Source organism: Thermobia domestica, chromosome 3 (genome assembly GCF_964235325.1).
Source record: "Thermobia domestica chromosome 3, izTheDome1.hap1.1, whole genome shotgun sequence".
Lineage (NCBI taxonomy): Eukaryota > Metazoa > Arthropoda > Insecta > Zygentoma > Lepismatidae > Thermobia > Thermobia domestica.
In genome coordinates, this window is record NC_137456.1 from 212,271,367 (window position 1) to 212,286,652 (window position 15,286).

Here is a 15,286-nt window from a genome sequence, read left to right on the forward strand (position 1 = left end):
TTTCTTTTTGCAGAATATGCACTAAATGAAAAATCCTTAAGTTTAACGTCCCGCCGCTTAGGCTAAAGAAGACGGTGATAATGAGAAATGAAGAAAGTGGGGGGAAACGGGATAATCCCGAGAAAACCCACGAGCACGTTTGTTCACCACAAAGTCAACACCGCGCGAGCTGGCATCGAACCAGGGACTCCAAACACCGGAGGTGAACGCTCTACCACTAAGCAACCGTGCTCCCCTATGCACTAAATGAGGAGCTCTAAAAGAAAAAGCGAAACAACTTGTGCTAGGTGGCCAGTAAAAAGTAAGAACGCTATTTAACCGAGTCAGGGCAGAAGCACAGCAGGGGGCCCGAGCGACAGCGTAGGAAGCAGGCACATCAGCGACAGGGGGGGGGGGTACGCATAAAAGAGTACGGATGGTCATTTACAATATTTGTAATTATTCTTATCTTCAAAAACACTTAATTTCTATCCTTAAAAAAAAACTTTCACAGCTAATACACGTGTGTTACATCCCCTTTCTTTCTCACCTTTACAACTGAAAATAGTGTATGTAGGGCTATTGCCTCTGTTCTGAATTTTTCTTCGTGAATACATCTTTTCCACACTTTGCGCAGTTGATTTTACGCGATTCACCATACCATGACTCTGCAGAAACTTTATAGTGCTTCTCTCTTTATTACACAATTCTTTATTTAAAAAAAATCACATTACAACCATCGCAGATGTTCACAACTGACGTATGAACCGGAAATTCCCGCCGCTTACTCCTACCCTATTTGTATTCAAAATTCATTTCAATAAGCTGTGCAATGACAGAAATAACTTACATTCACACTTTTATTCCTTCACGAAAAATACTTCACATTTTACCTATAAATTTTGTTCTCGGTGTAAACGTCTGCTCGAATGATCCCCACAATTATTATAACCCAGTGGTGTATTTAAGGGGGGCTTCCGGGTTTAAGCCGATTGAAATTGTATTAAAGTAAATAAATTATCTTGCAGAATTTTTTCATCTCCAGGAACAAAGTTAGGCAAGCGCCTGTCCCCTAAAAAAATCGTGAATACGTCATTAAAATGGTAATATACGCGCCATTATCCCGTGATCAAAATAGAAGAGTACGTGCCTGCTCCCTTCGGAAGCACCCCCTTGGGCCCCCGCCTTCACCCTCCATGACTCGGTTAGATGGTATTCTTGCTTTTTAGTAGCCCGCTAACACAGATTGATTTCTAATTTTTGTACTGTACTTCTTATCCACACATCAGGACTCAGTATATATACGCAAATCGTAAAAGAATTGTAACTTTTTGACAATTAATTCTGACGGTCCCCTTGAATTCTATCTATGCCAAGTGAAAAATTTATACTTCGCTTGGCGAAAATCATTGAATACACAACAAGAAAGAAAGTGGCGAAAGAATTATATCTCACTAAGTATTTCGAGCAGTGTTTTTTCCAGACCTGTTTCTGGGAGGGCAGTGTCCCCCGGAGCATCCAAAACAATACGTTTATAATAATAACTAGAATAGTATTAGCATGCCCCGGGAACATTACTTTTGAAAGAAACACAGATTTCGAGTGGCACGCCAGAAGTATAAGTACACGCAGAATTATTATAACCTGTCATTAAAATGGTAATATACGCCTTGTAACTCTTTACTTCGGCAATATTATAAAGTACAAATCGCCGAGCGAGCGTTAGCGAGTGAAGGCGGGTTACAGCCCCGCAGGGCACGTTGTTTTCTGTTTTACCTTCTTGAGAACTGTAACTAACTGCAGGAACAGGTTCAGATGAATCGTTTATTGCCACTTCCTTGCCTAAAGTAAAGTCTTGCCCACATCCTTTCCCTCTGGAAAGCATCCACTCGCTCCTGCTGTCCTCCACCTTTGCCCTGCTGATTCAGATAGTATTGTTGCGGGAAGGTTCTAGAACACAGGTCCCCATATAGGTTAATAAATTTTTTCTCTATACCAAAGTAAAATATTTAATTCACATAGTATTGCCAAGCGAGCGTTAGCAAGTGAAAGCGGGTTAGAGCCCCGCAGGGCACGTTGATTTTTGTCTATATTACAGATAAATGGGAAGAGAGCCTTGTGTTCTAGAGCCCTGCCTTTTGGTGCCTTTTAGTGGCCACGTAGTACAGGCTTATTTGTATTTTTTGTACTGTAGTTTTTACGTGATATATCCGGCCCCGTATATATATACGCAAATCATAAAATAATAACTGTAATTTTTCAACAATTACTTCTGACGCTCCCTTTGAATTTTATCCATGCCATGTGACGTATTTCAAATCGCCTATCGAAAATCACTTAGGAGACAATAAAAAGAAAATTATTAAACTAATTCATTTTAGCAATTATTTCGAATGGTGAGCCAAAAGAAACCTGCACGGTATTTTATGTATAAACATAAAAAATGGAAATCTAACTTCCCACATGAATTTACTAATTTGTAAACAAATTTGTCGTAACTTTTACAGACAATAAAGCAAAATTATTTTATGTAATCGTTCTACTTACCGACTTTTCTTGTAAGCTCCTGCGTTGTCACAACTTCTTCTTCTTGTTGCTTTCTTGCCCCGGGTTTTACCTTTGGACAGTTTATAAACTGATGATTTTGACGGTATTGGTGCACTTTATACGGTCCACTAAGATAAACTGATCGTGTAAATATGTTCACAACTTCACAGGGACAGATCAACATTCAAATTCAACATATCGCGCAAGGAATGCTGGTACTTTTGAGAAAAAAATGACGGTTGATGTAGCGATGCTATTTTGCGATCGCAAATAAATGCCTGTGCGATGCCACCAGGATATTATAAATTTCAAATTTTTAACAAATATATTTATTTGATGCAGCTATAATTAGTATAATGATTGGTAATAATGCTACTACGATACTCTTGTGAGAGAATTTATTCAACATTCGATAAAATATTCTGGAAATAATTCTAAAATATTGCATGAAAATATTTCATTTAAGTTACAGGACAAGGTAACAAAAACATTTCCATACAAAATTAATAGGTGTTTTAAAAATATTTCTGAAAAATATTTCTCATATTACGAACGAATTTATTTTTAAAATATTCGAAGTATTTTAAAAATTATATTTCATATGTTTTCTTGTAAGAATAGAAAAGATTGCATATGACATGTTGGAAAACATTTTATTCTGTTCACAGGCCTATTCTGTTTTCTTTATCACGTAGGCCCTATGTAAAACATTTTTAGTGTTACTTCGAAAACATTTTCTCTTTCAACTAGAGGTATAAAAGTGCGGGGGGACGCCGCCCCCACCTGGAAAAAATATGTACGGCGTCTCCCCAGTTCCTAAAAAAAATACAATGGTCAAAGATAGTCAAGGGCAACGGCGTGACGTCATCCGCTACCTACCGTCCTTCGCCTTTTCAGATCCAATTTTACCACTGCTCTCAACATTGAAAACATATTACAATGTGAGGGAATTTTTGCTAACTTTATTCCTGGAAATGTGAAAATTGTACAGGATATTTCATTTACTTTAATATAGTAAAACAAATTTCGGTGGGGCTTAGCCCGGAAAGCTTATTTAACGCCACTGCTTCCTGTACTTCATTAAATGTTCTCCAAACACATTTTAAAAAATATTTCCGGCAAATATTTGGGATACTTCTCAGATCTAACAAGGAATGTTTTCTCCAGTAACGGAAGAGTATATTCTGAAAACAATGTAAAAATGTTTATAATAGACCTATATCAGAAAATATTGTTCACTAAAGACACAAAATATTTTCCAAAACAGAATGGGAAACATTTTTCTATTCATTTTTAATGTTTTCTTTTATCTGCTTTAAAGTTTTATATTCAAAATTTGATAAAATATTCTGGAAATAATACTAAAATATCATACGAAAATGTTTCATTTAAGTTATAGAAGAAGATTACCAAAATACTTTTGTAAAAATTAAGTAAACCTTTTTAAAACATTTCTGAAAAATATTTCTTATATTACGAAAGATTTTTTTAAAATATTCTAAATGTTTTTTATAATATATATTTAATACGTTTTCTCGTAAAAAATAGAAAATATTGCAAATAACGTATTAGAAAACATTTTTTAAATATGTGGAGTATATTTCGTTTCATTGTTTTCCGTATCACATATAGAAAACATTTTTAGTATCATTTCAAAAATATTTCCCTTCTCCACAGTGAAAATATATTAAATTAGATCCAAAACAATATTTCTAATATATTTTATGAATATTTTCCTGGATTTACTTTCCGGCAAGCATTCTCAAAATGTACTCCAGGTAATTTCTGAAATGTTTTACAAACATTTTTGGGAAAATATTTTCGGGAAATATTCGGAATACATTGGGGAAACCAGCATGGAAATGTACAGAAAAGGAAAATCTTTTGGAAACCAAGGAAAATATTTTCTTTTGATTGAGGAAATATTCCTTGCTGTGTGGGGGGAAATGATGTCGCTTCATCTTCTGCCAACTGCTAAAGACATCTAGTGACTACAAATGACGCTGAAGCTGTGCCATACTTGATGGATTTTAGTTCATAAATCTTAATTGGTTTATCGTTTGATTTTCGCTAGAGAATACGCTGCAGTGGCGTATCGTCAGGGTGCACTCGAATTGCCCTATACATTTTATCGATGTCCGCTGTAAAAAACACCGTGTGTGTTCGAAACCTTAATATAATGGAGAACAGATCTTCTATTGTTGAGCCAATCATAAGAATATCATTTAATGATGTCTCACTGCTAGATTTTACCGAAGCATCAAAAACTACGCGCAATTTTGTTGTGCTGCTCGTGAGCTTCAGCACCGAATGATGAAGGAGGTAGTACATTGTTCCTCTCTCTCCTTTTTGTTGTTCATTGATCTCCTGCATATGGCCAAGCTGTTCGTATTTCTCCATGAAACTTACTTACGATTCACGTAAATCCGATTGACGTTGCAGCTTACGCTCTACTTGATGGAATCTCGTTGTAGCTTGCTGTAGTGAATCTCCGAGCACTATTCGGTTTTCATGAAGAAATAGGCGCACGGAGAATTGGCCTGTTTCCTCCCGCGTAGAATTTTCTTTAAAATGCTTTTCGCAAGCTACTTCCTTTGATGGCTGGTTTCGTAGCAAACTCCTCTAATTCCCAGAAACGTCGAAGCTGATGGTGAAGATCGTCTTCTGTTCTAGTGAAACATGACGTCAATGGCGAATGTGTGGGGTGCTGTTGTTTAATTTGCCATGCTATTAACCATCCAAACTGCGTATTATGCAACACAAGAAATGTTTCTTGGTGCGTCTTCCGTTCTGGTTTCAGGATATTAAAGAATAACCCTCAACCCAATAACAGATCAACCTTCCCAGGTACGTTCCAGGTAGGATCAGCCAATGCGATGTTTTTAGGGATAATCCAGTTTCTGCAGTCAACAGGACGCCATGGTAAGTTTCCGGTGATACGCGGCAACACTGAAAAACTGATATCTGATAGTTGTGAACGACGTTGCCATGGAATGCAAGGAAATACCCACACTGAATCGTGCTTCTGATGTTGACTTGTTTACACCTTCTATCGGGATGTGACATCTTTGTTTTCTTAATCTGAGACGCTGTACCAAGTCTTCTGACACGAAATGGCTGTATGAGACACTGTCCAAGTGGCATCTGCAGGTGACCCACTTTCTTGAACCTTAACCACTGCCGTTGATAGAAGAACCTGCGAAGTATGCAACCCTTTGAGCGTGCAGTATGATGCTTGTGAAGATGACGATGATTCTTCATTGCTGGTGTTCTCCTTCTCTGCCGTCCTTCTGATGGACGGGACGAATTGAGTGTTCTTGTGTTGAAATGTTATAATGTGTTGTGCATCTTTCCACACTTCTTGCATGAGCTCGGTTTGCATTCACCCAATACGTGATTTTCTTTGCAGACAGTTTACACAAAGTTGGTTTTCGAAAACGCACTCATCCTTCTGTTTTTCACTAGCTTGAATGTACAACGGACATGAATATAAACCACAAGAACTCTCATGCGACACTGCTGACACACGTTTTCAAGTAATTAGGTTTATTCGACTTCATTTAAACTTGAGTTACTTGAGTTACTTGCTTTTACTGTGCTTGGGTTTGATAGTTTCTAAAACTTGACGCCTTTCTCTAGGAATGAGAATAGGTCAGATAGAATGGAAAACCTTGATTCTGTGTTTTCCAATTCCCAGGCCCTTCTGGCACTATTGCCCAATTGAGAAACAAAATGCGGTACTAAAATTCTGTTTGCTAAGTGTCTGTCCGTTTCGAAAGCTTGCAGTGCGTTTAAGTTGTTTGAAGCTGTGTTTACGAAGGGTCGAAGCTCTACACCGCGCCTTCCCGTTGAATATGTTGAATGTGTAGGATATCTTGAAGGTATGAGGCGGCGATAAGCTTCTTGTTTGAATACCTCTCCACCAATAACTGCCAGGCCACCGAAGAGTTAGCTTCTGTTATTGGAAGATTCCAAATTAATTGCAGCGCTTCTCCTTGTACAGACGCTCCTAAATATTGCAGCTTCTGAATTGTTGACATTACCTAATTGTTTGTTATGAATAAGCGATTTGAATGTCTTCATACGAAGGCCAGTGCTTGTAATCGCCATCAAATGTCAGCAGTTAATTGTCGGTATTTTAATAGGTGTATAAAATTGCGATTGTTGTTTCCTAACGGTTGATGCTTCTGTTCGTGCGAACTTAAAAACGCTTGCATTTTAGCCTTGACAAAGAAATACAGGTCTTCAATATCTCCTTTTTCTTCATCTGATGCTCCACCCTTCTATGCAATATCTATTGCATCTTGTATTTCCTACAACATAGACCACACTGAGTTCAGATGCCCGACACATGTCTTAATTTCTTCAATACTTGTTTCACTCTCATTGAACGCTCTCACAAATGCCTGCATACGACTGATTTGTCCCTTGTATGTTGCCTGTTGACGTACTAAGCGCTGTGGTTCAATCATTTTAATAGTCACTGATTAGGGAAAATAACAAGGAAAGAGGAGAAACCAGAAGTTAGTACCGACCTGTTCCTGCTGCTGAATGTAGACTACGCGCCTGCTGAGATGTTGCTGCCTCAATGATCCAGTTGAAATGCTGATTTTTTTAATGTTTTTTATGCTAATCACTGTAATTTCACTACCATCACTGTTTATTGAATATAAACTCTTCTGCACTGTTCTCTACGCCAGTGTTATTGCCGCGCGAACTGCTACCCGAACCAACATTTCGAGTCCCGAACGCCAAACCGGCCCGGAGGACCAAATAACTATTGTGTGTGATCGGAGGACCTGATTGTATATGGACTGTGTTCATAGGGTTAAGCTCAATCACTAGCTGCACGATGGAACGTTCGGTTGATGTAACATATATATTTAACACCGAGCAAATCAATTATATACAATTTAAATATTTACAGCAAAATGTTTGTCGAATTATTATGATAATTGTGTTAACACTAGATATTGATTGATAATGTCAATGTATTGTGCTGTTGCGCCAGGATATGATATTAATGAATGATCATTGACTTGAACTAAATGCAATGTCAATAGCGGCTGAGCTGTTTGCTTCCAGCCAATGTTTTCCCTGCCTTCTTCACTGTCCTTCCTTCGTTTCTGTTAGATTTTAAAAAGAACCAACCAAAAGAAGAAAGTGTCACTTGCTTCTTCCCTTCATTTGTCCACTACCCCTGCTATGAGAGCAAAAGTCAATGGATGGAGGGTGAAGGTGACCGTAGTTCTTCTGAGGAATAGTCGGGGAAAGAACTGTTAGCTTTCTTCGTTACACAAGACAGACGAGAAAAACAAAAAATGCATGATTTTAAAAATGAACAAATTCAACGGCTATATACATCAACATAGGGGGACATCGTTTTACGTATTAAACACCACCACCCAATAAACAGTGTTACCATCACAGTATAAAGTTATATTTTTCAAATGGCACTACGCCAGATTATTACATATTTTAAGTTAACATGTTAAAAGAAAACTTAAAATACCATATTTGTTATCCAGTGTTGCAAACTAAGAATGTTATAATATCAAAAACATCCAAAGTTTGGAAGCCTCTATTACACATACAGCAAAACGGAGATGGAGAAGACAATGCGCATCAGGATTACCTTAGCGTTTGGATACTATGGTCATGGTATGTCTTGTTTTGAATGAATACAGTAGCAATGAAATTACAAGGACTTGAATTTTTTTTTCGAAATGCTTTATTTTTAAACAAAAATGCTTAGATAAGTATCATATCCAGTTACTTGTGTGGTTTGGAATTGATGTATAAACTATTTTTCCGTTTACAGCACTTCGTTATCTCAAATCGTTCCGGAGATATGATAAACATTGCTGAAGTTTGTAACACTGCTTAAATCATGTAATTGCGACGACTTGTAATTGCACCTACTGAAAGTTATTCCTGCAATGCTATAAAAGAGTAGGAAAACAACAATTAGTTTAAATGTTGTCCAGAAATACGTGAGTATCCTCAGTGTTGCAAATTTTATCAATGTTTTATCATATCTCCTGAATGGTTTAAGATATCGAAGTGTTGTAAACTGCAAAATGATTTGTATGTCAATTGCAAACCACACAAGTAATTAGATATGATTCTTACCTGATCATGTTTTCGAAATAAAGCCTTTCGAAAACATTCAAATTTTCATGCCTTTTTAACTTCCTTGTTATACCCTCAAAACAAATCATAGCATGACCATAGTATCTAACGCTAAGATACTTCCGATGTTCATTGTCGTGTTCATCTCTGTGATGCTGTATGTGTGATACAGGCTTTAAATTTTGGATGTTTTTGATATTATAACATTCTTAGTTTGCAACACTAAATAATAAATGCGGTATTTTAAGTTTTCGTTTAACATGTTGATTTGAGATTAGTAATAATCTGAGTACTGCCATTTGAAAAATATAACTTTATACTGGGATGACAACACTGTTCACTGAGTGGTGTTGCTTAATACGTAAAACGACGTCCTCCTCCTTATAGTTGCTTCATGCAAAGTTTCGTTTTTTTCCTTCTTCTGGTTTCTCCGTTATCACGGATGATCCATGTAAATTGTTCACCCTGTATATATATATATATATATATATTAGGGATGGCCAAAATTTTCCGGAATCCGGATTCCGGAAATTTTGTTTTCCGGAATCGGAAAATTTACTTTCCGGAATTCGGAAAAATTCCGGAATTCGGAAAAATTCCGGATTTCGGAAAAATTCCGGAATTCGGAAAAAATCCGGAATTCGGAAAAATTCCGGAATTCAGAAAAATTCCGGATTTCGGAAACAATCCGGAATTCGGAAAAATTCCGGAATCCAGAAAAATTCCGGAATTCGGAAAAATTCCGGATTTCGGAAAAATTCCGGAATTCGGAAAAATTCCGGATTTCGGAAAAAATCCGGAATTTAGAAAAAATCGGAATTTTTCCGAAATCCGGAATTTTTCCGATTTTACTTTCCGGATTCCGGAAAGTAAAAATTCTGGAATTGGCCATCCCTAGCTAGTAGCTGTTAAAAGAGAAACACAATAATGAATATATATACTGTATTAGTTTCTTGTAGTTGGATATGTCTTTATCACTTACGTAGACAATTGCTACTGCAGTTATTTACTGTTTTATAAAGAAGGTCTTATTTTCACACACAAAAAAGTCGCCGGTATGTCTCAAACATTATCGCGTTCCCACCTGCAGCTGCTCCAAAGCACTGCAAACTACTTTTTAACCAGGCGAAAGGCAGTGGAGGAAAAGAAATCTCAACAAATATTCTAACAACATTCGCTTATTGTCAACATACCTACAGTGAGCGCAGAAAGTGTTCGTACACCGTGCATACTTTATATTGAAAACAGCTAGCATGAGAACGGGAGGTGGAAAATATATATATAACCAGAATTAAGACTACACATTCATACATTTTATTTCTATATACAAGAGAAAGGCCAAACAAACACAATCACTGTTTTGTTCAGAAGAAAAGAGAGAATTCCTTTTTTGTAAACGCAAAATGTCACCGTACACTTATGCTTGAATTAGTGCTTATAAAGTATATTACCTTATTTGATATTTAGTGGGATTACCCTGTGCGTTAATGATTGTAGTCTTCGTGGCATTGATTTCACCTGTAGTAGTTCGTAGTTCTGTAGCTTCGGGACTGATTATGTCCCATTCTTCTTGAATAGCTTTTCTTAGGCCTTCTTTAGTAGAGACAGGGCCGGCGCGAGAGAGGGTCGAGCCGTGCCACCGCCCAGAGCGGCAAGTCTAATGGGCGGCAAAATTTGAAAAAGAAAAGAATACTATCAAAATATAATGCTTCGTAATAGGCTCACATGGAAAAATAAGATTGTGTTAACCTGAGAATGTAATTGAACTTACTTTACTCACATTCAAGAAAATACTCTCTCAGGAAATTCAGAGCATTCCTCCTCGTTTTCAATTATCAAACTACTAGCCACAGGTATCTCGTTCAATATTTCCCTTGCAGCAGTGTAGATAGGATTTTGAGCTAGAGTGCATAAGATTATCACGGTGTCTTTTTATATTTTTTTCTATTCAATAATGTTCTAACGCTCCGCTCCAAGTATGCAAAAGGTACACTCCCACTTGAGACAGGCCGTTCTAGCCTGTAGCATCCAGGGGCGGATCCAGGACGGACTTCTGGGGGGGCGGTGGGTTGTAATACTGCTACTTAGAGCTACTTTTAAGAGCGTCAAAAAATAAACTATATATTTTATTTATATATAAAATAAAAAAGTTTCCTCTTCTGGGGGGGGCGATCGCCCGATCGCCCCCCTGGATCCGCCCCTGGTAGCATCTAGAGACATTTAGGTTCTAATAGCGAGTTTTTGACCAGTTTACAAATTGTTCATTCCGAATATAGTAAATCGTACAGCGTATTATTTCTTGAGAAATGTCTCATTTTTTGTATAGCTAAAAAAAAGTTTATGACTTTTTTTTCTGCGTCAGTTCAACGTTAGGCCATACTAAAGGAACATATTAGTAGTCTCACTTTAAAATCATAATCCACCACAAGGTGGGAGAGCCGAATTGATGCTCTGACTCAGTTATCAAATATAGGAAGTTTATGATGCCTTACTTCAAATAAGTAATGACAATAGAACCGATAGAATGGTCGTCCACGATGCTCTGTGTATAGCAAACCAGCTGAGTTACTTTTCTTTCCTTTACTCACTCGTTGTCTGATATGACTTTAAAGCATTGATTCTCATGTGTTGGATGCAGTAGGATTTCTTGAAAATATATCTGGGTACTTTGAGAGGAGCAGAAATTATGCAAAGTTTAAATCTTACTTAGTTGATACGATGGACTTGGCATCAGCATTAGATACGGGTGATCCACTGATACGTAATACAGTGCAAGCTCGAAGTCGAAAGAAGAGACTGTTTCAGTACGAGGCAGAGGATGAAGGTACTGAAAACAGCCACAAACAAGATACAAGATCGATTTTTATTACAAAGTTCTAGAAGTGATTGTGTTAGCTTTTAAGAGAAAGATTTGAGCAACTTAAACATCACAGCGAGTATTTCAATTTTCTTTGCGATATAAATAATCGTAAAGATATAGCCTACCACCTGATTTTTTTGTCTGAAAAGTGTACTAAACTTACCATTTTAACACACGAAGAATTGAAAGATATTAACCCCAGTGATTTGAAAGACAAACTGAAAGTGTTATCCACTATAATTAAGCCTGTGAAAGTTCAAAAAAAAAAAAAAAAATATTAGGAACATGACTTTGCTCCCAATGTTAGTATTGCACGTAGAATTTTGTTAATCTTGCCTGTAACAGTGGCAAGTGGAGAAAGAAGTTTTTGGAAATTTAAGTTTATTAGAAACTATCTACACTCTTCTATGTCTGAAACACGCTTGAGTGGTCTAGCGACGATATCAATAGAACACAAATTGGCTAAAACATTGGACTACGTGATGTGATAAAGAAATTTGCTCATATCAAAGCAAGAAAAGTTTCTTTCAATTAAGGTATGTTAAATTTATGTATGTCTATTGTGTTTTAGTACATTATAAGGCTTAAGCTAATCACTTACATTTACCATAATATCTGATTTACTGTATTATCTTCTTGCTCCATACTCTGTTGAAAACGCCTTTTGATATAAAATAAGCCTAAAAATTAAAATTCTTAGTCATGATTAAAGTATATTTTTAAAATTTTATTTTCTGTATGCGCTGCTCTATATTACAGATATACAGCGAAATCGAGCATACTGAATATTGTGTCAGTATAGAGTCGTTTAAATATTACGTGAACATTCCAGAAAGGCAGTTCTTTTTTTTTTTTTTTTTTTTTTTTGTTTACTTTTCCATTTTATACATGTTTTTAAATGACACTTGAACGTTATCTGTCAAAATAAGGTTTGCGGATTAAAGGGGCGGCATGTGAAAGCACCGCCCAAGGCGTCAAAATTGCTAGCGCCGGCCCTGAGTAGAGAAGCTGTGCCTTCTGATTGTTGTCTCCAGAACAGACCATAGATATTCTATGGGGTTCATATCTGGGGATTGGGGAGGTGTGCGAAGCTGTTTCAAGGTATTATAGAGTAGCCACAATCGAGTATTTTCCGCTGTATGTTTGGAGTCGTTGTCTTGCTGAACAATAAATTGTTTTCAAGAACCATCTTCTGCGCACTAGTATGGAAATTTTCCTTTAATATGTTAATATACACTTTGTGGATCATCACTCCATCGATAAGGTGGAGACGACCCACTCCTGAAGCACTCATACAAGCCCAGACGAGCACGGACCCTCCTCCGTGTCTTACTTTAGGGACGAGATTTTGAGAATTCATCTCTGTATTCACCTTGCGCCATACAATACGCCTCCCATTGGACTCGATAAAGTTAAATTTACTTTCGTCCGAAAATATGACCCTATTCCAGAAAGAAGCCTGATCCCTTATCTTTATACTCTTTTTCAAACTTTAGTCTCTTTATACGATTCGTCTTGTTCACCCAGAACATTTTCCTGGCTATCCGACCATGATACCTTGCAAATATTCCGCACTGTACTGGCTGATACTTTAACACCGCGTGTTTCCAGATCCGTTGCCAATTGCACAGCACTATTTTTTGGAACCTTTTTTCTTTCCCTAATAATGTAACGTTTATCTTGTTCACTCAACACTCTTGGTCTTCCAGTTTTTTTTTTTTTTTTTTTTCGCACAGTGATAGAAACATTATCGAAACATCGCAATTATTGTTTGTACTGTTGAACGAGGCCTGTCTGCAAGGTTTGCTATCTTTGTCAAAGACTTACCCTTCTTATGCAATTTAATAATTACTTTTCTTGTCTCCTCATTTGTTTCTGTTCGGTTGCTTCCCACTTTGACAGCCCACCGTGCAGTTTTTTCACTTCTATTCACAACTAAACTCATTCTGTTACTCGTCATGCTATACAAAGGTGTATACTCAGGTGAATACTAGTGAACCCCAGTTGTGGTATCTTTGTTTCGTATTCGTACGTCAGGTGTACGATCACTTTTTTGCGTCTACTCTATACACTTTCTACGGAATTTATTTACTTTCTGACCATTAAACTTGTCTTTGTGGTTCTTTATTGATATATTCATAAAGCTTAGTTTTCATTATTCATATTGTGTGTGTTATTACACTTCTTAAATTTTCTGTTTCTTTTTCGCAAACATTCTCGTTTCAATAGCATAGGTGTACGAACACTTTCTGCGCTCACTGTATGTACAGTAAATACAAATTTATAATTTTTTACTTTACGAAGTGTGCAATGTAATTGTTCAATAATTAACATAAGCAGGCATTCATTAATTTATATTAATATAATAATTAATAAAACTAATAAGCGGGTGATTGATGACTCAGTGGTAGAGTTTTCATCTATGGCATTCTAACCCAGGACATGTGGGTTTTCGATGGCTAATTTTGTGTTCGAAAATTTTCCCGGTGGAAGGCCTACCTTTCTTATATTTGTTCCATCATCACTCATTAACGAATTTAGTTTATCAAAACTCTATAGCCATATATTCATTCTGTCCGTCAGTGAAGCAAACAGTCTCAAGAACTATCTGATGGATTACCAATCAATTTTGGCCATGATGTACAGAGTCAATAGTTAAGAATCGAGTTCCCTGATGAATGTAATATTCAAACCGGAAGCGGTACAAATCAACCATTTCCGGTTTTAACGTTAATCATTATATAGTAAATATGGTAATAGATAGCGAGAAGCGGTTTCCAGTAATCGACATATATATATAACATTCATGTAGATAGAATGTTACCCAATTTGTGCATCTGCTGAAAATAATGAGCTTAGGTATTTAGAGAGCATTTTCCGCTTTAGAAAATGTGTGCTTGGTAAAGAATGTAGAGAATTAGCTGAGTCAGGCATGTAGCTAGAATATGGTAATAGGAAGGGGAGGGGGTCTGTCACGAAATACTGTGGTTATTTACCAGGGGCTCAATCATTCTAAACTATTTTATTGGCAACATATATTGGTTCGTTTAGCCAAGATTTCTAATGGGGGGATGATATGAAATACTGTGGTTACACACCAGAGGCTCGATCAATCTAAATATTTTACTGACAACATACCCATATTGATTGGTTAGGACAATAAAATGAGGATATATTAGTAAGTATTTTAATAAGAAGCTATGAAGAAATCTCGAGTAAAAGAATATAAAAAAGTATTGAAAAAGATATAGTTTTCCGAGGTCATTCGAACGGTGTCGAGAATTTTGCGTCTGGGAAATTTGCGCCCTACCTCAAGAACAGGGAAAATTGCGCCTGCAATGTACCTCCACCGGAAAGTTGAGCCCTGCGAAATAAAAGAACCTATTGGAGCTTACGCATTTGCTCGGAGGGGCTGACATTACAGCATAAACAATCCTCCCCCCACAACCATGCTATTTGTGATTTATTTTCATTGTGGCTATATAAGGGGAGAATAAACTTCAATATAAGCCAAAAGAACACAACGGATCAACGCAATCACTGTTTCTTCCAGAGATGATTTTGGGGGAACACTGGCCTCCCCAGAGCTCTCAGAGTGCCCCCTCGGAGGAGACCAAAATAATACGTCTATAATATAATAATAAATAGAATAGTACCAGCAGTGACCCCCCTCCGGAATACTAAGTGTGCCCCCCGGAAAATTTTTTTCTGAAAGAACGACTGAACGCAATTGTGTGTTTAAATTCCAGCAAGTAAACACACTGTACA

At 37.0% G+C, this 15,286-nt stretch overlaps 1 protein-coding gene across 1 annotated transcript; it reads right to left on the reverse strand.

Moving 5' to 3' along the window:
• Positions 1–4,596: 4,596 nt before the first annotated feature.
• Positions 4,597–4,926, reverse strand: LOC145682107 (uncharacterized). The gene has a single exon (XM_081753702.1). It carries the CDS (start codon positions 4,924–4,926, stop codon positions 4,597–4,599), a length of 330 nt encoding a protein of 109 aa, XP_081609828.1.
• Between the last annotated feature and the right edge of the window lie 10,360 nt (positions 4,927–15,286).